This window comes from Haematobia irritans, chromosome 1, assembly GCF_050003625.1.
Source record: "Haematobia irritans isolate KBUSLIRL chromosome 1, ASM5000362v1, whole genome shotgun sequence".
Lineage (NCBI taxonomy): Eukaryota > Metazoa > Arthropoda > Insecta > Diptera > Muscidae > Haematobia > Haematobia irritans.
Window position 1 is genome coordinate 198930521 of NC_134397.1, and position 27502 is coordinate 198958022.

General features: G+C 27.7%; 1 protein-coding gene across 4 annotated transcripts in view; it reads right to left on the reverse strand.

The window, feature by feature from the left end:
* The window catches only part of Osi17 (DUF1676 domain-containing protein Osi17), a 121750-nt gene that overhangs the window by 12499 nt on the left and 81749 nt on the right, over positions 1-27502 (reverse strand). For 3 of the 4 annotated variants that reach the window (XM_075292545.1, XM_075292544.1, XM_075292543.1), the window contains exons 3-7: positions 22603-22839; positions 22263-22519; positions 12703-12917; positions 12304-12582; positions 12000-12189 (exon numbers count right to left, since the gene is read on the reverse strand). In XM_075292545.1, coding sequence (XP_075148660.1) covers positions 12000-12189; positions 12304-12582; positions 12703-12917; positions 22263-22519; positions 22603-22839 — 1178 coding nt within the window. The remainder of the gene's footprint in view (positions 1-11999; positions 12190-12303; positions 12583-12702; positions 12918-22262; positions 22520-22602; positions 22840-27502) is intronic. The other variant, XM_075292546.1, reaches the window with a different exon arrangement.

Consider the following 27502-nt stretch of genomic DNA (forward strand, 5'->3'; position numbering starts at 1 on the left):
AACAAAAAGTTTGTTAGCATCGAACGATAGCGATCGCCATTCACCGTAACGTTGCGTCCAACAGCATCTTTGAAAAAATACGGTCCAATGATTCCACCAGCGTACAAACCACACCAAACAGTGCATTTTTCGGGATGCATGGGCAGTTCTTGAACGGCTTCTGGTTGCTCTTCACTCTAAATGCGGCAATTTTGCTTATTTACGTAGCCATTCAACCAGAAATGAGCCTCATCGCTGAACAAAATTTGTCGATAAAAAAGCGGATTTTCTGCCACTGATTTTGGTAATAAAATTCAATGATTTGCAAGCGTTGCTCGTTAGTAAGTCTATTCATGATGAAATGTCAAAGCATATTGAGCATCTTTCTCTTTGACACCATGTCTGAAATCCCACGTGATCTGTCAAATACTAATGCATGAAAATCCTAACCTCAAAAGAATCACCCTTTAGTATTTCCATCCTAATGAAAAAGTTAATTGTACCAATAAATTTATTAATTGAAAAAATTTTCAACTTCAATCAACTTTTTAAATGGAAATATTTTGGTGATATTTTTGCTGTGTAATACTGGTGACATTTATGTGTGTTTTCACCGCAATGTGAAACGCCGTTCGATCGACTATAAAAAAAGTTCCCTTATCATTGAGCTGATGATCAGCCACACTATAATGATCTCTCAATAAATAAAATGTCATTTGGCTGTCATTTGTACCCTGAAAAAGAGCCGGTTCCAAAGATTTTGTCTTTACAGTGATGATTTTGGTATTACTTAAGAACCAACGAAGCGGAGGATTGAAGTAACGATCATTTTAGGGCACAATTATCTTTTGAATGTTGTTTCTAGGAAACAAATTTTAAAGTAATCGTTTTTTCAGCTTTTTTTTCTTTATGTGCTATCGAAGCCCTTTTAAAAATATTTTAAGGACAACTTAAGTTTCCAAATACAGACTGGACTTCATGTAGAAGTCGAATCGCTTAACTATAAGGACAAAACGACTTCACTATAAAGTTTATCGACTTTTGGAGAAGGAAAAAACTTTATATTAGGGAAATGTACATATCTTGCTATTCTAAAAAAAAATCGCATTCGTATTTCAAGGACATCAAATTTGTGGACGTGGGACAATATTTTTTTTTTCAATGTAGTGTGGCAGTCTGAATATAGCAATGCTTCTAATCATTTATTCTCATTGCATGAGAAATCCTTCCTATCTGCATCAATGTTTCAGACCAGGGATGAAATTTTTAAGAAAGTACCAAAAAGGTATTTTTTTGAGCGAAAAAGTACTTTTCACTAAATTTCAATAAAAACTCCATTAGAAGATTATTGTCAAGAGCATCTTTAGACTGTATTTTAAGGAAAATAAAATTTTGTTTGTCAACTCCTCAGTTTTAAATATTTTTTTAGTTTTATATCCGTTTACAAAGACTACAGTAGTATTGTAATCACGGTTTGGTATATTGGTAGAATTCATGGTATTTCATAAATTTTCTGTAGACAAATAAAAATAAATTTTTGACAAAATTTTCTACCGAAATAAAATTTTGACAAATTTTTCTATAGATATTAAATGTTGATAAAATTTTATATAGAAATAAAATGTTGACAAAATTTTCATCAGAAATAAAATTTTGAAAAAATTTTCTATAAAAATAAAATTTTGACAAAATTTTCTATAAAAATAAAATTTTGACAAAATTTTCTACAGAAATAAAATTTTGATAAAATTTTCTATAGAAATAAAATATTGACGACATTCTCTATAGTAAAAGTCATAGTCAAAAACTTGATTCTATTGAATTTCAATACTGTTTTAGTCAAAAAAAAAAAAAACCATGTGATTCGATATTACGCTTCCACAAGAATACTTTCTAGATAAGAAGTTGTCAAAATTTTATTTCTACAGAAAATTTTTTCCATTTTTTTCTTTTGAAAAATTTTGCCAAAATTTTATTTTATTTTTTTTTTCTAAATTTTATATCAATAGGAGATTTTGTCAAAATGTTATTTCTATAGAAATTTTTACAAAATTTTCTATATATTTTCTATATTTTGACAAAATTTTCTATAGAAATAAAATGTTGACAACATTTTTTATAGAAATAAAATTTTCTATAGATATAAAATTTTAACAAAAAATAAAATAGAATTTTAACAACATTTTCCAAAAGAAAAAAAATTTTCTGTAGAAATAAAATTTTGACAACATTTTTACAAAATATTATTTTTTTTTTTAGTTTTTGGTAAGATTTTCTCCAAATGTTGGTAGATTATTTTTGTCTCATGTTTCGACCGTGACTGTAAGGCTGACGACAGAGTGGGAGCTAGAAGCAAAGCGATGCTTGATGCTATAATAGTTCATGCTATATCAATGCTATACTACGGCAGAGTGAGCGCGATATGGAGCAAAGCGTGTTGTTTGTTTACATCAGTTTTTTCAGGTGTAATGTGGTGTTTATTTACGTAAAATGTATTCCGATGAAGAATTTTTCTTGTCGCGAAATACTTTCAACGCATTTTTTGCAAGAAAGAACGGAATTCATGAAATAAACAAAAGTAGAAAAAATAATGAGGAATTCCATAATTTGTACTACGAACTTAGAAACCTCCCCGAGAAATCTTTCAATTATACTAGGATGTCAGTTAAGACATTTGACTACATTTTGAAAAAAAAAAAAAAAAAATAGAACATAAACTAGAGAAAAATTGGTCAAATTTTATAAAAACCACAATACTCCCCGCCGAAAAACTAATAATAACATTGAGGTAAGATAAAATTTTATTAATATTTTTTATTATATTTTTTATTCACAACTCACAAATATTGGTCACAAAATGATTAATTTCATGGAAATGCAAAACAATATGTCAAAAGAATGAACCCAATATAGCCCAATACCGGAAAAATCAAAAAATACAAAAAGAAAATCAAACAGAGACAAAGCGAGTTCTTGCTATAAACCATTGCCCAACACGCTTTCTCGCTCAAACTAGCATCGTCTCGCTTGTAGCTACGCATTTACTCTGACGTCTTTTGCGCTACACCATTAGAAAACACACAGAGGTTTATAGCGCCGTATAGCGCCATATCTCCCACTCTGTCGTCAGCCTAATGGTTCTCATTATTTTAGTACGCGATCGATAACTTCGTAATGTAGAATCACATGCTTTTTTCGACTAAAATAGTATGGAAATTCAATAAAATCATGACTTTTACAAAATCGAGATTTCCCGCATGAACTTGTCTGTTTTGTCAAATTTGTAAAAGACTATTAGCAAATAAGTTTGTTAAAGTCTTTTTCAAAACTGATCAAAACTGTCTACACAAAAGGTCCTAAATCATTCGCGGGGGTACTACGGTACTGAAAAAAAGTATTGAAAAAGGTACTATAGTACTGCATTTTCCATCCCTGTTTCAGACACTTGATATATTCTTCCTAGGGTCATTTATTACCATTTGCAAATATTTACTGTTTGCTTCAGAGATTCATTTCCACATTTAAATTAATTTTCTATTAACATCAAAGGTCATTAATTCTATGGTATAATTAGTTTTCCCAGTCGCCTTGCAATTGTCCAGACGAAGTGAAACCATATTACTTCATTGCCTTTTCCTCAACGTGGCAACTGGTGCGACATTTCTGAATAATTATGCACTTTGTAGATTTTTCTTTTGTTTTCTTGCATTTAAAATGATTTCTCTATAAAATTTTCTAGCTGTTGAAGGATACCAGCTGTTATATGAGTTGTGCAGAAACTCATTAAAATAATGGCTCCTCTACTTTTTGATTAACATAGGTCGTAATCAACAATGGCTGGAGGGGGGTTATAAGGCAAAGCCAATCGTAGATAAGGTAGTACTCACTTGCTGAGTCCTGAAACAGAGGGAGAGAGAGAGAGAGAACGAAGCCATTTCGTTTTACAAATTTCCAAAGAATCATGGCCAACAAGCCATAAACACAATGTGTTCATAGTTTGCGCTTTCCCACCTTTTCAAAATAACTTTAGAGTTCAGTAAATAGGTCACAAAAGTCAAGTATTCGTGTTAAGAATGTTGAAGTTCATGCTTTGTTTAAGTTTGCTGTCAAGCTGTATGAAAATATCTTATATGCAGAGATGAGTAATTTCACGCACAATTGAGAATATTTAATTTTCGGTAAGTATTTATAAATGCAAGGAAGGATCGTAACGTACTTCCAAGATTAAAGGATTGTTGCACACGTACACTACGAGTAGAACAAACATTACTTTAAAAAGTTACGCTGCAAACTCGTGAATGGAAAATGTTATTTACGAACGAACAAATGTTAAAGCCCTAACAAAAGCTGGGTAACCACTAGTGATTCCTCAAGCATTGCCGGTAATCAAAAACTTACTACTTGCAGTATTAACGGGAATATAAAAGAATATAAAACAAGTGACTAAAGTAGAAAGTCGGGCGGGGCCGACTATATTATACCCTAAACCATCCCTACTGACTTAGTAGACATAAGCATTTGTGGGGTATCATTGGTATAGGTTTGGGAGATAAACCGCATTTCCATATTTAAGACCATAAAGGGGTACATGTTTATGGGAGTCTTGTCACAATCTGAGCAGAAATGTCTGATATTAGGAGCTATAGTTGATTTTGCACGTACAGAGTTAGTATCAGAGAACGGCTGCGATCTACCGCAACCGCAGTGTATTTGGTAAACACCAATATTTGCAATCTTAAAACACCAATTGGTAAAAAAAATTCAACCACCAATATCCAATGCAACCGACGACTGTCGGTGTTTGTTAGTATGAGTGTTGGTCTCTCGAAAACACCGTAGTAAAGCAATCACACAAATTGGTTACCCATATCTCAGCAGTTTGGCATTCTCTTATTTGGTACTCTCTCTCAATTCTCTTGAGCTAATACCATCTGCTGGTAATTGTTGTTGAGTGCAATCACACTTAAGTGCCACGCTCGTTTTTTGTTTACCGAGTACTATAGTACTTTTTTCAATACTTTTTTACCCTGGTCAGTACCGTAGTACCCCCGCGAATGAGTTAGTACGTTTTGTGTAAACATTTTTGAGCCGATATCAGATATATGGTACAATAGTTTTGACAAAATATTTTAATATTTTGAGAAAGTCTTTAACAAAATTATTTGCTAATAGTCTTTTGCAAATTTGGCAAAACAGACAAGTTCATGCGGGAAGAAAATCTCGATATTGTAAAAGCCATAGTCACAAATACGATTTGCTTGAATTTCAATAGTGTTTTAGTCGAAAAAAGCACGTGATTCTATATTACGCTTCTACACGAACCCTATCTAGATAAGAAGTTATCGATCGTGTTCTAAAATAATAATAATATAAAATACAATTAATGTCGAAACTTGAGACAAAAGTAATCTACCAAAATTTGGAGAAAAATTTTTATTTTGCAAAAATAAAGAAAATATTGTCAAAATTTTATTTCTATAGGAAATTTTGTCAAAATTTTATTTCTATAGAACATTTTGTCAAAATTTTATTTCTATAGAAAATTTTGTCAAAAATTTATTTCTATACAAAATTTTGTCAAAATTTTATTTCTATAGAAAAGTTTGTCAAAATTTTATTTCTACACTGAAAAAAAAGCATACTCGGTTCCAAAGATTTTGTCTTTACTTTAAAAAATTTGGTATTGATTCCGAGCCAAAGAAGCGGAGAGTACAAGTAAGGATACTTTTAAGACACAATTCTCTTTTAAATTTAGGTTTTGTGTACTTGCTTCTAGGAAGCAAATTTTAATTTTTCGCTTTCTCAGCTTTTTTTCTTCATATGCTATCAAAGTCCTTTAAAAACGAGTTAACGGCAACTTTATTTTCCAAATTAGGACTCGACTTCCAATAGAAATTATGCTATGTTTGAAGTAAAAAACTTCTTTAAAATAAAGTTTTGAAAAACATGTCCTATATTTGAACGATTTTTTGCTTTGTAGTCAAGATGCAAAAAGACAACAAATTTAAAGACAATTTCATTAAATTTAAAGAATTTTTCTGAATTATTAAAGTCAAGTTGACCTTAGCCTATAAATTTTTTCTTTCATGTTAAGATACCCATTTTTAAGTCAAATCACTTAATTATAAGGACAATACGACTTCATTGAAAAGTTTATCGACTTTTGGACAAGGAAAATAACTTTATTTTAGAGAAATGCGTCTTCTATGCTAAGCAAAATTTGTATTCGTATTTTAAAGACATGAAATCTTTGACCTCACGACAATATTTTTTTCAGTGTATAGAAAAGTTTGTCAAAAATTTATTTTTATTTACCCAGAGAAAATTTATGTAGTACCATAAAGTAGATCTGTGGCAGCCGCGATTACAATACTACGGTAGTCTTTTTAAGCGAATATAAGACTAACAAAAGAAAATATTTAAAAATTAGGAGTTGGCAAACAAAATTTTATTTTCTTCAATTCAATTTAAGGGAGCTCTTGACAATAATCTTCCAATGGAATTTTTGTTAAAATTTAGTGAAAAGTACTTTTTCGCTCAAAAAAGTACCTTTTTGTACTTTCTTAAAAATTGTATTTTCCATCCCTGTTATATACTAGTGGTGTTTTTATTCTCGCATTTGTATCAATGTAAAAGATCGCATGGTACTTGGTGCCTTACTCACTGCCACCGATATTTTGTGGGTAAGATTGCAATACGAAAAAATAGCCACCGGTTACAGTTCTCTGGTTAGTATGCCACTAATATTGAGTTCATTATTAAACAAGTAAGGAAAGTCTAAAGTCGGGCGGGACCCTGCACCACTTTGTAGATCTAAATTTTCGATACCATATCACATCCGTCAAATGTGTTGGGTGCTATATATAAAGGTTTGTCCCAAATACGTACATTTAAATATCACTCGATCTGGACAGAATTTTATAGACTTCCACAAAATCTATAGACTCCAAATTTAAGTCGGCTAATGCACTAGGGTGGAACACAATGTTAGCAGGGTGGCATAAATATGGGAAACATTTAAATCTGAAGCAATTTTAAGGAAACTTCGCAAAAGTTTATTTATGATTTATCCCTCGATATATATGTATTAGAAGTTTAGGAAAATTAGAGTCATTTTTACAACTTTTCGACTAATGGCGATTTTACAAGGAAAATGTTGATATTTTGACCATTTTTGTCGAAATCAGAAAAACATATATATGGGAGCTATATCTAAATCTGAACCGATTTCAACCAAATTTGGCACACATAGCTGCAATGCTAATTCTACTCCCTGTGCAAAATGTCAACTAAATCGGAGCAAAAAATTGGCCTCTGTGGTCATATGAGTGTAAATCGGGCGAAAGCTATATATGGGAGCTATATCTAAATCTGAACCGATTTGGCTGATATTTTGCAAGTTTTTCGAGACTCATAAAATATTCAGGCGATACATATATATGTGATCTATATCTAAATCTGAACCGATTTCGATGATTTTTAGCACATACTGACAATATGTGCCATAAAAGATTAGAGTAAGCCAAGTTTGAGTAAGATCGCTTAATAAATAAGGTTTTTATGGACAAATTTGGGAAAAATCGGGCGATACATATATATGGGAGCTATATCTAAATGTAATCCGATTTCCTGTGCCCAAAAAACGCTCTGTACAAAATTTCATCCAAATCGGTTAATAATTGCGACCGGAATCCTGTGAACAACAAATACATGGACGGACGGACGGACACCAAGCGCTAGATCGACTCAGGAGGTGATTCTGATATTTTATGGGGTCTAATTTATGGGGTATATATTTTATGGGGTCTAAAATCAATATTTCTGGTAGGCACATTTTTTGGCCGATGAAAGTTATTATAATCAGACCACTATGTGGTTTAGGGTATAAAACACTAAAAAACAGTGAACCGATTTTATTTAATTTTAGGAAATTTTAACTAAACTACAAAGGCAGAATTCGCGCCGATTTAAAAAAAAAATAAGTAAATATTTTTCTACAAATTCGACATAAGTATTTTTTTTACTGGTTAATGAAAATTTCGAAGTTTGAATGCATTGAAAAAAATATTGTCGTGAGGTCAAAGATTTCATGTCTTTAAAATACGAATGCAAATTTTGCTTAGCATAGAAGACGCATTTCTCTAATATAAAGTTTTTTTCCTTGTCCAAAAGCCAATAAACTTTTCAATGAAGTCATATTGTCTTTATAATTAAGAGATTTCACTTAAAAATGGGTATCATAACATGAAAAATAAAATGTTTGGGTTAAGGTCAACTTGACTTTAATAATTCAGAAAAATTCTTTAAATTTAATGAAATTGTCTTTAAATTTGTTGTCTTTTTGCATCTTGACTACAAAGCAAAAATCGTTCAAAAATAGGACATGGGTTTCAACACTTTATTTTAAAGACGTTTTTACTTGAAACATAGCATAATTTCTACAGGAAGTCGAGTCTGAATTTGGAAAATAAACTTGTCGTTAACTCGTTTTTAAAGGACTTTGATAGCATATGATGGAAAAAAGCTGAAAAACGAAAAACTCAAATTTGCTTCCTAGAAGTAAGAACACAAAACCCAAATTTTAAAGAGAATTGTGTCTTAAAAGTATCCTTACTTGTATTCTCCGCTTCTTTGGCTCGGAATCAATACCAACATTTTTAAAGTAAAAACAAAATCTTTAGAAACGGGCATGCTTTTTTTTCAGTGTGGTGATGGAGATATAATAAGTTTTTCATTCCGTTTGTAACACATCGAAATATCGATTAGGTTAGATTATTTCAATATTTGCAACACTATTTATTATGATATCTCCTTTTAGCGCCAATATAATTATTCCTTGAACTGTAAATGGATCGAATTTTAAATGTTTTAACGATTTAGCTTGCACCAACAAGGGCCATTTGCTACTTCTTTAAAAAGGTCACAATGGACTTTGGGAGGGTATGACCCAAACCAAAAATTTAATTTTTAAAGATATTGAATTTGTAGAAAATTTTGTTAAAATTTTGTTTCTATAAAACATTTTGTTTTAATTTTATTTCTATAGAAAATTTTGTCAACATTTTATTTCTACAGAAAAATTTGTCAAAATTTTATTTCTATAGAAAAATTTGTCAAAATTTTATTTCTATAGAAAAATTTGTCAAAATTTTATTTCTATAGCAAATTTTGTCAAAATTTTATTTTATTTTGGTTTATAGAAAATTTTGTCAAAATTTTATTTCTAGAGAAAACTTTGTCAAAATTTTATTTCAAAGAAAAATTTTGTCAAATTCTTATTTCTATAGAAAATTTTTTCAAAATTTTATTTCTATAGAAAATTTTGTCAAAATTTTATTTCTATAGAAAATTTTGTCAAAATTTTGTTTCTGTAGGAAATTATGTCAATATTTTATTTCTATAGAAAAATTTGTCAATATTTTATTTTTATGGAAAGTTTTGTCAAAATTTTACTTCTAGAGAAAACTCTGCCAAAGTTTTATTTCTATGGAAAATTGTGTCAAATTCTTGTTTCTGTAGAGAATTTTATTTCTATAGAAAATTTTGTCAAAATTTTATTTCTATAGAAAAGTTTTGTCATAATTTTATTTTGTCAAAGTTTTGTCAATATTTTATTTTTGTAGAAAATTTTGTCAAAATTTTATTTCTAGAGAAAACTTTGTCAAAATTTTATTTCTAAGGAAAATTTTGTCAAATTCTTGTTTCTGTAGGGAATTTTATTTCTATAGAAAATTTTGTCAAAATTTTATTTCTATAGAAAATTTTGTCAAAATTTTATTTCTATAGGAAAATTTTGTCAAAATTTTATTTCCATAGAAAATTTTGTCAAAATTTTATTTCTATAGGAAAATTTTGTCAAAATTTTATTTCCATAGAAAGTTTTGTCAATATTTGATTTTTATAACAAATGTTGTCAAAATTTTATTTCTAAGGAAAATTTTGTCAAATTCTTGTTTCTAAAAAAATTTTGTCAAATTCTTATTTCTATAGAAAATTTCATCAAAATTTTATTTCTATAGAAAACTTTGTCAATTTTTTTTTCTATAGAAAAGTATGTAAAAATTTGATTTCTATAAAAAATTTTCTCAAAATTTTGTTTCTATAGCAGATTTTGTACAAAAGGTTATTTCTATAGAAAATTTTGTCAAAATTTTATTTCTATAGGAAAATTTTGTCAAAATTTTATTTTTATGGGAAATTGTGTCATATTCTTGTTTTTATAGAAAATTTTGTCAAATTCTTATTTCTATAGAAAATTTTGTCAAAATTTTATTTCTAGAGTAAACTTTGTCAAAATTTTATTTCTGGAGAAAACTTTGTCAAATTTTTATTTCTAAGGAAAATTTTGTCAAATTCTTGTTTCTATAGAAAACGTTGTCAAATTCTTATTTCTATAGAAAATTTTATCAAAATTTTATTTCTATAGTTAATTTTGTCAAAATTTTATTTCTATAGAAAATTTTATTTCAATAGAAAATTTTCTCAAAATTTTGTTTCTATAGAAAATTTTGTAAAAATTTTATTTCTATAGGAAAATATGTTAACATTTTATTTCTATAGAAAAATTTGTCAATATTTTAGTCTTATAGAAAATTTTGTCAAAATTTCATTTCTATAGAAAACATTGTCAAAATCTTATTTCTATGGAAAATTGTGTTATATTCTTGTTTCTATAGAAAATTTTGTCAAATTCTTATTTCTATAGAAAATTTTGTCAAATTCTTATTTCTATAGAAATTTTGTCAAAATTCTATTTTTATAAAAAATTTTGTTAAATTGTTGTTTCTATAAAAAATTTTGTCAACATTTTATTTCTATAGAAAATTTTGTCAACATTTTATTTCTATAGAAAATTTTGTAAAAATTTTATTTCTATGGAAAATTTTGTCAAAATTTCATTTCTATAGAAAACATTGTCAAAATCTTATTTCTGTGGAAAATTGTGTCATATTCTTGTTTCTATAGAAAATTTTGTGAAATTCTTATTTCTATAGAAATTTTGTCAAAATTTTATTTCAATAGAAAATTTTGTCAAAATTTTATTTGTATAGAAAATTTTGTAAAAATTTTATTTCTATAAGAAAATATGTCAACATTTTATTTCTATAGAAAATTTTGTCAACATTGTATTTCTATAGAAAATTTTGTAAAAATTTTATTTCTATGGAAAATTTTGACAAAATTTTATCTCTATATAAAATTTTGTCAAAATTTTATTTCTGTAGAAAATTTTGCCACAATTTTATTTAAATTGAAAATTTTGTCAAAATTTTATTTCTATAGAAACTTTTGTCAAGATTTTATTTCTATAGAAAATTTTATCAAAATTGTATTCCTATGAAAAATTTTGTCAAATTCTTGTTTCTATAGAAAATTTTGTCAAATTCTTATTTCTATAGAAAATTTTGTCAAAATTTTATTTCTATAAAAAATTTTGTCGAAATTTTATTTCTATAGAAAATGTTGGCAAAATTTTATTTCTTTAGAAAATGTTATCAAAATTTTATTTCTATCGAAAATATTGTCAAAATTTTATCTCTATAGAAATTTTTGTCAAAATTTTATTTCTGTAGAAAATTTTATCTAAAATTTATTTCTATAGAAAATTTTGTCAAATTTTTATTTCTATGGGGAAATTTGTCAAAATTTTATTTCTATCGAAAATGTTGTCAAAATGTTATCTCTATAGAAAATTTTGTCCAAATTTTATTTCGATAGAAAATTTTGTCAAAATTTTATTTCTATAAAATTTTGTTCAAAATTTTATTTCTATAGAAAAATTTGTCAAAATTTTATTTCTATAGAAAATTTTGTCGAAATTGTATTTCTATTGAAAATTTTGTCAAAATTTTATTTCTATAGAAATTTTTGTCAAAACTTTACGATATCGAAGTGATAGCAACCTGAAAGTGGTTGCAATACACATCAACCATCCTATGCGTTTTACAATTTGGTATGCCTTTGTACGATTTTAATACCTTAAAGTACTATCTCTATTTTGGATTTGTTTTCGTACTTACCGTCAAGTGAAACTGGTCCCCACCATTTATTATTTGATTTTTTGTTGGATCATATTGCGCAGCAATTTGAGCAGCCGTTGTTAAGGCCTCTTGAATTTGGGGTTTAATCGAAGATGGTCGAACAGGACTATAAACAGGACTTGGAGCAGATTGTGAAACCACATTGTTTCTGTATTTATTATTGAAGAAACTGAAAATAAAAAGAAAATCATATTAGATCTGATGATTTCTTAATTTGATTCTTTATATATTTTGGGTGTCGTAGGTCCTCTTTCCCTCCTCTGTGGGACAAAATTGAAAATACCTTTGTTTATCACCTGGTGCTTTGAATGGATTAAATGTCTGACTAGTGGCTTGAGGTTTTTGATAATTTTGTGGTGTCTGATTTGGTTTCTGTAGGGGTGGAGTAGAGAACTGTTTATGGTGAGGAGGTATTGGTGTTTGTGTTCTCGTTTTCTGTGCGGTAAAGGGCGTTGTGCCCAAACCCCAAGCGTGCAATTCATTAGCGTCTTCACTGGAGTGCGGTTTAAAGAAATTTGCCCCATCATCGATGTGTGCAACACGATTAACATCGCTTATGTATCTGTGTAAAAGTTCAATGTTATTGGCATCATGAAAACAAAAAGCAAAAAATATTCATTTTCAAATGTATGGATAATGTGCTGATATTCGATTTGAAATCGTTTTGATTTCAATAACTTACTCTGAACCTAAACCAGGGCCGGAATTCTCCCAACCACCTTCAAAATGTTCATGTGGATGGGAATGTCCATGTCCATGGGAGGATGGTGGTGGTCCATAGGTTTCATGTATGGGTGCTCCATGCAAATATGTTGAAATGTGACCTTTAGGCGGTTTCGAGTATATAATTTCTGGTACATGATGCGGTTCGGGACCTCCTTGCCATGGTGGAATAACCTGCAAAAGAAATTGTGTTAGAAATGTATTTGAGTTTTTTTTTATAGTTTATGATTAATAAGAGCAAACGTAAAGACAAAGAGCTGAGACACATAGGGAAGTGAACTTAGACAGTGCAAAACCAATAAAGGCAGCGCGGACTGAGTTCAGTGAATGGGCAAGGGAGAAACATAAACCCATGTGGACCAATACAATGGTCGGAAGAGCGACGAAGACACTGCATAAGAAAAAGACTAGAGAACTAATCAAGAAGCTTAGGACTTGGGACTAATGACCGGGTATTAAGAGCATATCTGTGCCGAATAGGAGCAGGAGAGGAAGGTGCGCTTGTGGCGTCTTTCGAGGATGAGGAAACCTTGGAACACTACCTTTCCCGCTGCTCTGCCTTTACTGGGCAAAGAGTTAACCATATCGGTGAAGAGGTGATTCGGGACCTGACCCATATAGGAAAGTAGGACTGGAAAATTAGGGTATTCGTGAAGGACACAAAGTTCCTCGAATAAAAGAAGCCGAACACTGGCTTAGGCGTATGTCAACCGTGATGAGACAGGGCGAGCTGAATCCTCTTTTTAAACTAATCTAATCTAACCAATTAATACACTAATAATTTTTTGGAAAAAATTTTCTTTGGCACATCTTTTGTAAGAAACGGACCGACTTAAATTATTGGTAAAATTTTCTATAGAAATCAAATTTTGACAAAATTTTCTATAGAAATAAAATTTTTAAAAAATTTTCTTTAGAAAAAAAATGTTGAAAACATTTCCAATATTTTGACAAAATCTTCTATAAAAATAAAATTTTGACAAAATTTTCAATAGAAATAAAATTTTGACAAAATTTTCAATAGAAATAAAATTTTGACAAAAATTTTTATAGAAATAAAATTTTTAAAAAAATTTTGTTTAGAAAAAAATTTTATTTCCAATAGAAATAAAATTTTGAAAAAATTTTCTTTAGAAAAAAATGTTGAAAACATTTCCAATATTTTGACAAAATCTTCTATAAAAATAAAATTTTGACAAAATTTTCAATAGAAACAAAATTTGGACAAAATTTTCAATAGAAATAAAATTTTGATAAAATGTTCAATAGAAAAAAAATTTTGACAAAATTTTCAATAGAAATAAAATTTTTAAAAAATTTTGTTTAGAAAAAAATGTTGAAAACATTTCCAATAGAAATAAAATTTTGACAAAATTTTCTTAAGAAAAAAATGTTGAAAACATTTCCAATAGAAATAACACTTTGCCAAAATCTTATAGAAATAAAATTTTGAAAAAATTTTCTATAGAAATAAAATGTTGACAAAATCTTCTATAAATATACAATTTTGAAAAAATTTTTAATAGAAATAAAATGTTGACAAAATTTTCTAAAGAAATAACATTTTGACAAAATTTTCTATAGAAATAAAATGTTGACAAATTTTTTTTATAGAAATAAAATGTTGACAAAATTTTCTATAGAAATAAAATGTTGACAAAATTTTCTATATAAATAAAATTTTGACAAAATTTTCAAAGAAATAAAATTTTTACAACATTTTCTATAGAAATAAAATCTTGACAAAACTCCCAATAGAAATAAAATTTTGACAAAATTTTCAATAGAAAAAATTTTGACAAAATTTTCAACAGAAATAAAATTTTTACAACATTTTCTATAGAAATAAATTTTTGACAAAACTCCCAATAGAAATAAAATTTTGACAAAACTTCCAATAGAAATAAAATTTTGACAAAATTTTCAATAGAACTAACATTTTTAAAAAATTTTCTATAGAAATAAAATTTTGACAAAATTTTCTATAGAAATAGAATTTTGTCAAAATTTTATTTCTATAGAAAATTTTGCCAAAATTCTATTTCTATAGAAAATTTTGTCAAAATTTTATTTCTATAGAAAATTTTTTCAAAATGTTAGTTCTATTGAAAATTTTGTCAAAATTTTATTTCTATTGGAAGTTTTGTCAAAATTTTATTTCTATTGAGAGTTTTGTCAAAAATTTATTTCTATAGAAAATGTTGTAAAAATTTTATTTCTATTGAAAAGTTTGTCAAAATTTTGTCAAAATTTTATTTCTATTGGGAGTTTTGTCAAGATTTTATTTCTATAGAAAATGTTGTAAAAATTTTATTTCTTTGAAAATTTTGTCAAAATTTTATTTCTATAGAAAATAAAATTATGCGAAAATTTTCTATAGAAATAAAATTTTTGCGAAGTTTTCAATAGAAATCAAATTGTGACAAAATCTGCCGTAAACATAAAATTTTGACAAAATTTTTAATAGAAATAAAATCTTGACAAAATTTTCTAAAGAAATAAAATGCTGACAAAATTTTCTATAGAAATAAAATTTTGACAAAATCTTCTATAAAAATAAAATTGTTACAAAATTTTCAATAGAAATAAAATTTTTACAACATTTTCTATAGAAATAAAATTTTTACAACATTTCTTATAGAAATAAAATTTTTACAACATTTTCTATAGAAATAAATTTTTGACAAAACTCCCAATAGAAATAAAATTTTGACAAAAATTCCAATAGAAATAAAATTTTGACAAAATTTTTCTATAGAAATAAAATTTTGACAAAACTCCCAATAGAAATAAAATTTTGACAAAATTTTCTTTAGAAATAAAATTTTGACAAAATTTTCTATAGAAATAAAATTTTGACAAAATATTTCTATAGAAATAAAATTTTGACAAAATTTTCTTTAGAAATAAAATTTTTATGAAAACTTTCTTAAAATTCAATATCTTTAAAATTTTTAATTTTCTTACATTGGAAAAATTGTAATTTTCTATTGTGTATAATTTCTTCCGTTTTGTGGTAATAACTTTTCCTTGTTGATACAAGCTACTATCGTTAATACATTTAAAATTTTACATTTACAATTCAAGGGTTATTTATAGACCCACACAATTATATTCATTAATAAGAGCGATCATTTATTCGTTGGAAGAAACCCCATTTTTTCTTACACTGAAAAAAATATTGTCGTATGGTCAAAGTTTTCGTGCGAATTTTGCTTAGTATAAGAAGCATTTCTCTGATATAAAGTTTTTTTCCTTGTCCTAAAGTCGATAATCTTTCAATGAAGTCATTTTGTCTTTATAGTTAAGTGATTCTACTTAAACCTGGGTGTCTTCACATGAAAGAAAATTTTATTTGGATTCACAGAAAAAAAAATAAATTAAAATTAAATTTTTTCCGCCAATATTATTCCGTCCGGACCAACATGGCAACGCTGTGTATCTCCATAATATCCTGATCCGTTTTCTCAGAACTTCAATAAATTTCATAAAATTTATTTTTGCAAAATTTTTTCAATATTTCAATTTTCTTCAATAACAAATTTATTTTATGATTGTAACATATGCTATAATGAGACATGTGTGAGTTACATACATTTAAGTTCATTGATTATATTTCCAATATTAGCATCATTCGCATGAATACAAGAGAGAAATCTTTTTGTTGTTTTTATTAGCATATAACAATGGAATAAATTCGAAAACGATGACGATGTGATGATGGTAAAACTTAACGATAACATATTACGCAATAAATTCAATGGCTATCAAATTCAGGGAATGAGCATCATTTTCAAATGAGAAAAAAAAACCTCATAGATAGATTCATGAATTTACATATCTATGGACGTTATACAGCCATCGTATGTTAGACTATATCCATATGGATGTACCCTAAATGTTCACACATCTACACCATCATTATCACACATACAAATGCGGGCCAATAAAAATGTTATCGGATGTAGCTGCCACAGATGCTGACACACCCCCCTCACTATCTCTCTGAAAGCCTTTAAGCCAAACAAATGCGTTCAAGTTTAAAAAGTTAATAGAATATTTAAGACACGTTTCTGTAAAATACAAAAAAATCTGATTTCTTTCAAGTATTTGTGGATGAAATCATTTCGCTTTCATTCGCATTAAAGTGTCAAATGAGTGTGAAAAGATTCCCACTTTCCTTTGCAATACATTCGTGAATAACAATGGGCGAGTTGAATTTGTGAATAAATTATTGAAATTCGATTTGTGCAAAATAAAATTTTGAATATGAATGTGAACATATTCGTACGGGAAATTGGAACAAATTCAAATAAAATGTTGACAAAATTCTCTAGAAATAAAATTTTGACAAAATTTTCTATAGAAATACAATTTTGACAATATTTTCTATACAAATAAAATTTTGGGAAAATTTTCTATAGAAATAACAAATAACAATAGAAATAAAATTTTGACACAATTTTTTTATAAAAATGTTGACAAAAATTTCTATAGAAATAAAATTTTGACAAAATTTTCTATAGAAATAAAACTTTGAAAAAATTTTCTATAGAAATACAATTTTGACTAAATTTTCTATAGAAATATAATTTTGACTAAATTTTCTATAGAAATATAATTTTGACAAAATTTTCTATAGAAATCAAATTTTGACAATATTTTCTATAGAAATACAATTTTGACAACATTTTCTCTAGAAATAAAATTTTGACAACATTTTCTATAGATATAAAATTTTGACAACATTTTCTATAGAAATACAATTTGGCAAAATTTTCTATAGAAATAAAATTTTGACATTTTCTATAGAAATACAATTTTGACAAATTTTTCTATAGAAATCAAATTTTGACAAAATTTTCTATAGAAACACAATTTTGACAACATTTTCTATAGAAATACAATTTTGACAAAATTTTCTATAGAAATAAAATTTTGACAAAATTTTCTATAGAAATAAAACTTTGAAAAAATTTTCTATAGAAAACAATTTTGACAAAATTTTCTATAGAAATCAAATTTTGACAACATTTTCTCTAGAAATAAAATTTTGACAACATTTTCTATAGTTATACAATTTTGACAACATTTTCTATAGAAATACAATTTTGACAAAATTTTCTATAGAAATAAAATTTTGACATTTTCTATAGAAATACAATTTTGACAAAATTTTCTATAGAAATACAATTTTGACAAAATTTTCTATAGAAATAAAATTTTGACATTGTCTATAGAAATACAATTTTGACAAAATTTTTTATAGAAATACAATTTTGACATTTTCTATAAAAATAAAATTTTGACAAAATTTTCACTAGAAATAAAATTTTGATAAGATTTTCTTTAGAAATAAAATTTTGACACAATTTTCTATAAAAATAAAATTTTGACACAATTTTCTATAGAAATAACATTTTGACAAAATATTCTATAGAAATAAAATGTTGACAACATTTTCTATAGAAATAAAATTTTGACAACATTTTCTATAGAAATAAAATTTTGAAAAAATTTTCTATAGAAATAAAATTTTGATGAAATTTTCTATAGAAATACAATTTTGACAAAATTTTCTATAGAAATACAATTTTGACAAAATTTTCTATAGAAATAAAATTTTGATATTGTCTATAGAAATAAAATTTTGACAAAATTTTCTATAGAAATCAAATTTTGACAAAATTTTCTATAGATATACAATTTTGACAACATTTTCTATAGAAATACAATTTTGACAAAATTTTCTATAGAAATAAAATTTTGACAAAATTTTCTATAGAAATAAAATTTTGACAAAATTTTCTATAGGAAAAAAATTTTGAATGTAGAAATATTTTTTTTTACAAAAGTTTCTATAGATATAAACTAAAAAGAAAATTAATTCAGATTTATTTCGGTTTAGGGGAAAAAATAACAAAACCAAAAACAAACGTTAATTTCGCATAGCAAAAAAAAAAGTACTCCAAAAATAAATAAAAATTGAGAAATGGGAAAAAACGATATACTACACTTACTGTTACACACATCGGTGGAAATGTGACGGCATGCAATGGCGTTGTAAACCTCATTTTTTCTTGAATTAAATATACGCACAATATATAATTTAAATATTCTGAAGAATAATTTGGCCGAATCTACCCAAAAAATGGGTCTGAAAGGTGGATGTCTTTGTCCAAGATAATAACCCCAAGCATTCGTCCCATATTCTTAAGGAATACTGGATAAACAACACCAGAAAAGAATTACCTTACCCTACACACAAAAAAATTTCACGAAAATTTTTCCAATTAAAATTTTAATTGAGTTTTAAAAAATATTCAATGAAAAATGTAATTGATTCAACAAATTTTTTAATTGAAACAAAAATCAATCACAAAATCAAGTATCAATTAATTTTTTAATTGGATCAATTAACTTTTTAATTGACTTTCAATTAATTTTATACCCTCCACCATAGGATGGGGGTATATTAACTTTGTCATTCCGTTTGTAACACATCGAAATATTGCTCTAAGACCCCATAAAGTATACATATTTTGAGTCGTGGTGAAATTCTGAGTCGATCTGAGCATGTCCGTCCGTCCGTCCGTCTGTTGAAATCACGCTAACTTCCGAACGAAACAAGCTATCGACTTGAAACTTGGCACAAGTAGTTGTTATTGATGTATGTCGGATGGTATTGCAAATGGGCCATATCGGTCCACTTTTACGTATAGCCCCCATATAAACGGACCCCCAAATTTGGCTTGCGTTGCTCTAAGAGAAGCAAATTTCATCCGATCCGGCTGAAATTTGGTACATGGTGTTAGTGTATGATCTCTAACAACCATGCAGGAATTCGTCCATATCGGTCCATAATTACAAAGTGTTAGTATATGGTCTCTAACAACCATACAAAAATTGGTCCATATCGGTCCACTTTTACGTATAGCCCCCATATAAACGGACCCCCAACTTTGGCTTGCGATTGCTCTAAGAGAAGCAACTTTCATCCGATCCGGCTGAATTTTGGTACATGGTGTTAGTGTATGATCTCTAACAACCATGCAGGAATTGGTCCATATCGGTCCATAATTACAAAGTGTTAGTATATGGTCTCTGACAACCATACAAAAATTGGTCCACATCGGTCCATAATTATATATAGCCCCCATATAAACCGTTCCCCCGATTTGGCTTGCGGAGCCTCTAAGAGAAGCAAATTTCATCCGATCCGGCTGAAATTTGGCACATGGTGTTGGTATATATTCTCTAATGACCATGCAAAATTTCCACATCGGCCTATAATTATATATAGCCCACATATAAACCGATCCCCAGATTTGAACTCTGGAGCCTCTTAGAGGAGCAAAAGTCATCCGATCCGATTGAAATTTGGTACGTGGTGTTAGTATATTGTCTCAATAACCATGTCAAAATTGGTCCATATCGGTCCATAATTATATATAGTCCACATATAAGCCGATCCTCAGGTTTGCCCACCGGAGCCTCTTAGAGGAGCAAAATTCATCCGATCCGGTTGAAATTTGGTACGTGGTGTTAGTATATGGTCTCTAACAACCATGCAAGAATTGGTCCATATCGGTGCATAATTATATATAGCTCCATATAAATCGATCCCCAGATTTGTCCTCCGGAGCCGCTTGGAGGAACAAAATTCATCCGATCCGGCTGCAATTTGCAACGTGGTGTTAGTATAAGGCCGCTAATAACCATGCCAAAATTGGTCCGTATCGGTCTTTAGTTATATATAGCCGATCCCCAATCACACAAAAATTGGTCCATATCGGTTCATAATCATGGTTGCCAAAAATAATCTACCAAAATTTTATTTGTATAGAAAACATTGTCAAAATGTTATTTCTATAGAAAATTTTGTCAAAATTTTATTTGTATAGAAAATTTTGTCAAAATTTTATTTGTATAGAAAATTTTGTCAAAATTTTATTTCTATAGAAATTTTTTTCCAAATTTTATTTCTATAGAAAATTTTTTTCCAAATTTTACTTCTATAGAAAATGTTGTCAAAATTTTTTTTCTATAGAAACTTTAAACTTAATTATATACGTATTTAATCGGCCTTTTTAGTTTAATATATACCACGTATGGACTATGTGGTATATATTACGGTGTTAGGAAGTTTTAAGATACCTTGCCATTGGCAAGTGTTACCGCAACCCAAGTAATTCGATTGTGGATAACAGTCTTCAGTAGAAGTTTCTACGCAATCCATGGTGGAGGGTACATAAGCTTCGGCCTGGCCGAACTTATGGCCGTATATACTTGTTTTAATTGATACTATCATTTCTGTGATTAAAGACATTTCAATTAAAAATTAATTGGATCAATTAATTTCGTGATTGAATCAGAAATTTTTTGTTTGTATGTACGCAGGCCGCGGACTTGAATCCAATTGAACACCTATGGGCATGTAACAAAACAAATTTGAAGAACTCTAATGTTTCTAGCAAAGAAAATCTCAAAAACATCCTTATTGATGTATGGAGCTGAATTCCCGTAGATTTGACGAAAACCCTAGCCCACTCAATGCCAAAAAGGCTCCACGCTGTCAAAAAACGCTAAAGGATATCATACAAAATATTAAAAACTTGTAATATTTAAACCAATTATTTTCTTTTATTTTTATTGTAATATTTTTTTGCTATGCGAAATTAAGGGTTTTTTGTTTGTTCCCTAAACCGAAAGAAATCTCATTTAATTTGCCAATTTTTTTTTGTAGCTGGAATCTTAAATATTAAAAACTTGCAATATTTAAACCAATAATTTTCTTTTATTTTTATTGTAATATTTTTTGCTATGTGAAATTAAGGGTTGTTTGTTTATTCCCTAAACCGAAAGAAATCTCATTTAATTTGCCTATTTTTTTGTAGCTGGGATCTTAAGCTTTAATTTAAGGTATAATACATACATATATATTTACTTCATAGTTTCAATATAGTTTCACAATTTATTTCACATTGATTGGTGTACAACTCGTGTTTTTGCCAACTTATATAAATTGATTATTCCCTTCAGACAATGGAGAGTTTGGTCGGAATGACATTCATTATTTTCCTTCCTTTTAATTCTCTTCCAAAATATCAAACACCTATTCTAAATCTGTGAATAGAAAATTCATTCATTCGTACGATATCAAAATCGTTTACCTAAGTTTGCACCAATCTTACGACAGTAGTTTCTTGTTTGTTAATAATTATTCTTATTGTTTGATTGATGGTTGTTTGCAGAGAGCATAATAGATTTTTCTATTATGCAAATAACGTAATTCACACTTTGCATAAATAACTCATAATCGCCCATTGTGCTACATATAAGGCAAGCTCGCACGCACATACTCGTAAATGCGAGACACAGCATCCATGATATCGTGCAGCATAATAGCTTGCATGCCTTTGTTTCCTCCATCACTTTCAATTTCCATAACAATTTGTTGTTGTTGTTCGTTTGTTATTTTATTTGCTTTCTTCGCTCATTTCCATGCCCATTACTCACCGTATGATGATGATCTATGTGATGATGATGATGATGATATTTGGTTGTTGTATGGTAGGTTTGCTGATAATACGAACACAATTTGAAGAGGTGTGACAAAGCTGGAAACAGGAAGAGTAGAAATTTCAGCAATAATTTTTTGGCAGCACCCACACCAATGATCAACGGCAAGAGCCAGAAAATTTTAACTTTAATAATTTTGATTATCAATACCAAGGCCAAGAATGATAATAAAATTTTACTCTTCATTAATTTTTCTGTAAGAAAACAAAGAAATATTGTAAAAATTAAAGAAATACAAATTACAAAGTTATAAATAGGCACTCATTTGCACACTCACGTAATTTCTTTTTAATAAAAAATCCGGCCAAACGGGCTTCATTGTGTTGTTTGGGTATCAGTTCCAATTTGGCTATAACACCATTACCCTCTATAGACCTGGGTGAGATGCGAAATGTGGCCCCATCGAACATCATTTCGGGCAATTGCAATTCAATGTTGTGAGTCATGGCGAATTTTACACTTTTGCCATACAATGCATTTGTGACTTCCTCGATTGGTGTTTCCGGTACAGGAGCTGTAAAATAAACAAACAAAGTTGCATGTTAGAAAATAAAAGTGGAGTTTTTGTAAAAAAAAATGAAATTTTTGATTGACTATTGAGATAATTTCCATGTTTCGTTTTGGTTAGGTGACATGCAGTCTGTGACTATAAATTCATATGGAAAGGAAAAGTTGAATATATTTTTTATAGTCAGTATAGTGTGATATCACAAGTGAAATTATTCGATACACATACAACAATATCATCAAACTACTTCCAATTAAAATTTTGAAAACGTAATGAATTAAAGAACTTTTTAATCAAATTAGAAAATATAATCATGTATGAAAATGATTCAAAATTTTTAATTAAATCAATTAATTATCCCAATTAATATTTTAATCAAATAACAAAAACAAAAAATTGCAATTAAACATACAGTGGCGTTCAGAAATGAGTACATAATTAATTTTTTTCATTTCTAAGCAAATAAAAAGCAGTAATAAGAAAGTCAAAATAATAGTATTTTTCCTTTATTCCTTCTTCAATTCTAAATAAAACAACAAAAAAGCTCAAAACAAAAAGTAAAGAATTCAGAGAGATATTTAAATAAACATAACAAAAATTACTCGCATGTACTCAATTTAGCACTTTTCTATACCGGTGTCAGTTGGGACATTTTCTAGTACTTGGTCCATAACCCTTTATTTTTTAATACCATATTTATACGTTTTGGCATACGTTCAACCAATTTCTGTATAATTTCATCTTGTATATTCTGCCACTCAAGCCGTAGTCGTTACCACAGGTATTCTAATTTTGATGAAGCTGATTTGTACAATCCCAGCCGTCTTCCCACGATTGACCATAAATTCTCAATCGGGTTGAAGTCGGGGCTTTGCGCTGGCCAATTCATGACTTGAAATTTTTGCTCACTAAGCCATTCACAATTTTTGCATTATCATCTTCATCTTCAGGATAGGCACTGTTGTCAACAAACTCGGGAAGATGAGTCTGAAAAATGGAGAGGTAGCCTTTCTTCTTCATTATCAGGGCAGTGGAGCCGGAGTCGGAGTCGTGCAGTCGGAGTCGTAAAAATGTTGCTCGACTCCGACCCCGGCTAAACTAAATTTTTTAAAACACTTCACATTTTTGTAACTAAGCAAGTTTTTGCGCAAATTAGTTACCATTGCGTTATTCATTCGATCAATGTATAGCATGATTGTAAATGAAAACCAACTTCCAATTACGGCTATCTTTTTATGTTTCCTAGAATGTTAGACTAGCAGATGGGCTGGATCGATCCATTTTAATGACCACATCAATTTATTTGAAATATTTCGACCAATCGAAATTATTTTTTTTTTAAATTTTATTTTAAGGTCATATACATATGTGGAAAAAAGTTTTGTCAAAATTTTATTTCTATAAAAAATTTATTCGAAATTTTATTACTAAAGAAATATTTTTTTCTATAGAAAATTTAGTCAAAATTTTATTTCTATATAAAATTGAGTCAAAATTTTGTTTCTATAGAATATTTTGCAAAATTTTATTTCTATAGAAAATTTTGCAAAATTTTGTTTGTTACACAAAAATTTTTTCAAAATTTTATTTGTATTGATAATATATAGAAAATTTTGCCAAAATTTTATAGTAATAGATTTTTTTATTAGAAAATTTGGTCGAAGTTTTATTTCTATAGAAAATTTTGTCAAAATTTTATTTCTATAAAAAAATTAGTCACAATTTTGTTTCTGTTGAATGTTTTGCAGAATTTTATTTACTGCACAAAAATTTTTCTAAAATTGTATTTTTATTGATAATTTTTTCAAAATTTTATTTCTATAAGAAAAAATTGTCAAATTTTATTTCTATAGCAAATTTTCTCTAATTTTTTTTCTTACTGATGCTCACTCATACTCACTGCAATAAAAAATGTATTCAAAATTTCATTACTATAGAAATATTTTTTTCTATATAAAATTTAGACAAAATTTTATTTCTATAGAAAATTTAGTCAAAATTTTGTTTCTATAGAAAATTTTGCAAAATTTTATTTCTATAGAAAATTTTGCAAACATTTTTTTTTCTATAGATTTTTTTTTATATAGAAATTTTTCCAAAATTGTATGCTCACTGATACTCACTGCTAAGTCGAAAACTTGTAGAAATGACTCAAATTTTTGAATGAATGAATCATACATGCATTTTTGCGAGATTTTGTAGAAGTCTGATTTGAGATTTTATCAAAATGTAGATCTAAATACAAAGTTGTGCAGAGTATATCATAATCGGCCCGCCCGACTTTAGACTTTCCTTGTATTTTTATTATACCCTGCGCCACACTGTGGAGCAAGTGTGCAAAATCTGAAATCGGTTCAGATTTAGATATAGCTCCCATATATATATATATATATATATATATATATATATATATATATATATATATATATATATATATATATATATATATATATATATATATATATATATATATATATATATATATATATATATATATATATATATATATATATATATATATATATATATATATATATATATATATATATTATATATATATATATATATATATATATATATATATATATATATATATATATATATATATATATATATATATATATATATATATGGGAGCTATATCTAAATCTGAACAGATTTTGCACACTTGCTCCACAGTGTGGCGCAGGGTATAATAAAAATACAAGGAAAGTCTAAAGTCGGGCGGGCCGATTATGATATACTCTGCACAACTTTGTATTTAGATCTACATTTTGATAAAATCTCAAATCAGACTTCTACAAAATCTCGCAAAAATGCATGTATGATTCATTCATTGAAAAATTTGAAAATTTGAGTCATTTCTACAAGTTTTCGACTTAGCAGTGAGTATCAGTGAGCATACAATTTTGGAAAAATTTCTATATAAAAAAAAAATCTATAGAAAAAAAATGTTTGCAAAATTTTCTATAGAAATAAAATTTTGCAAAATTTTCTATAGAAACAAAATTTTGACTAAATTTTCTATAGAAATAAAATTTTGTCTAAATTTTATATAGAAAAAAATATTTCTATAGTAATGAAATTTTGAATACATTTTTTATTGCAGTGAGTATGAGTGAGCATCAGTAAGAAAAAAAATTAGAGAAAATTTGCTATAGAAATAAAATTTGACAATTTTTTCTTATAGAAATAAAATTTTGAAAAAATTATCAATAAAAATACAATTTTAGAAAAATTTTTGTGCAGTAAATAAAATTCTGCAAAACATTCAACAGAAACAAAATTGTGACTAATTTTTTTATAGAAATAAAATTTTGACAAAATTTTCTATAGAAATAAAACTTCGACCAAATTTTCTAATAAAAAAATCTATTACTATAAAATTTTGGCAAAATTTTCTATATATTATCAATACAAATAAAATTTTGAAAAAATTTTTGTGTAACAAACAAAATTTTGCAAAATTTTCTATAGAAATAAAATTTTGCAAAATATTCTATAGAAACAAAATTTTGACTCAATTTTATATAGAAATAAAATTTTGACTAAATTTTCTATAGAAAAAAATATTTCTTTAGTAATAAAATTTCGAATAAATTTTTTATAGAAATAAAATTTTGACAAAACTTTTTTCCACATATGTATATGACCTTAAAATAAAATTTAAAAAAAAAATAATTTCGATTGGTCGAAATATTTCAAATAAATTGATGTGGTCATTAAAATGGATCGATCCAGCCCATCTGCTAGTCTAACATTCTAGGAAACATAAAAAGATAGCCGTAATTGGAAGTTGGTTTTCATTTACAATCATGCTATACATTGATCGAATGAATAACGCAATGGTAACTAATTTGCGCAAAAACTTGCTTAGTTACAAAAATGTGAAGTGTTTTAAAAAATTTAGTTTAGCCGGGGTCGGAGTCGAGCAACATTTTTACGACTCCGACTGCACGACTCCGACTCCGGCTCCACTGCCCTGATAATGAAGAAGAAAGGCTACCTCTCCATTTTTCAGACTCATCTTCCCGAGTTTGTTGACAACAGTGCCTATCCTGAAGATGAAGATGATAATGCAAAAATTGTGAATGGCTTAGTGAGCAAAAATTTCAAGTCATGAATTGGCCAGCGCAAAGCCCCGACTTCAACCCGATTGAGAATTTATGGTCAATCGTGGGAAGACGGCTGGGATTGTACAAATCAGCTTCATCAAAATTAGAATACCTGTGGTAACGACTACGGCTTGAGTGGCAGAATATACAAGATGAAATTATACAGAAATTGGTTGAACGTATGCCAAAACGTATAAATATGGTATTAAAAAATAAAGGGTTATGGACCAAGTACTAGAAAATGTCCAACTGACACCGGTATAGAAAAGTGCTAAATTGAGTACATGCGAGTAATTTTTGTTATGTTTATTTAAATATCTTTCTGAATTCTTTACTTTTTGTTTTGAGCTTTTTTGTTGTTTTATTTAGAATTGAAGAAGGAATAAAGGAAAAATACCATTATTTTGACTTTCTTATTACTGCTTTTTATTTGCTTAGAATGAAAAAATTAATTATGTACTCATTTCTGAACGCCACTGTATGTTTAATTGCAATTTTTTGTTTTTGTTATTTGATTAAAATATTAAAATATTAATTAAATATACATATATATA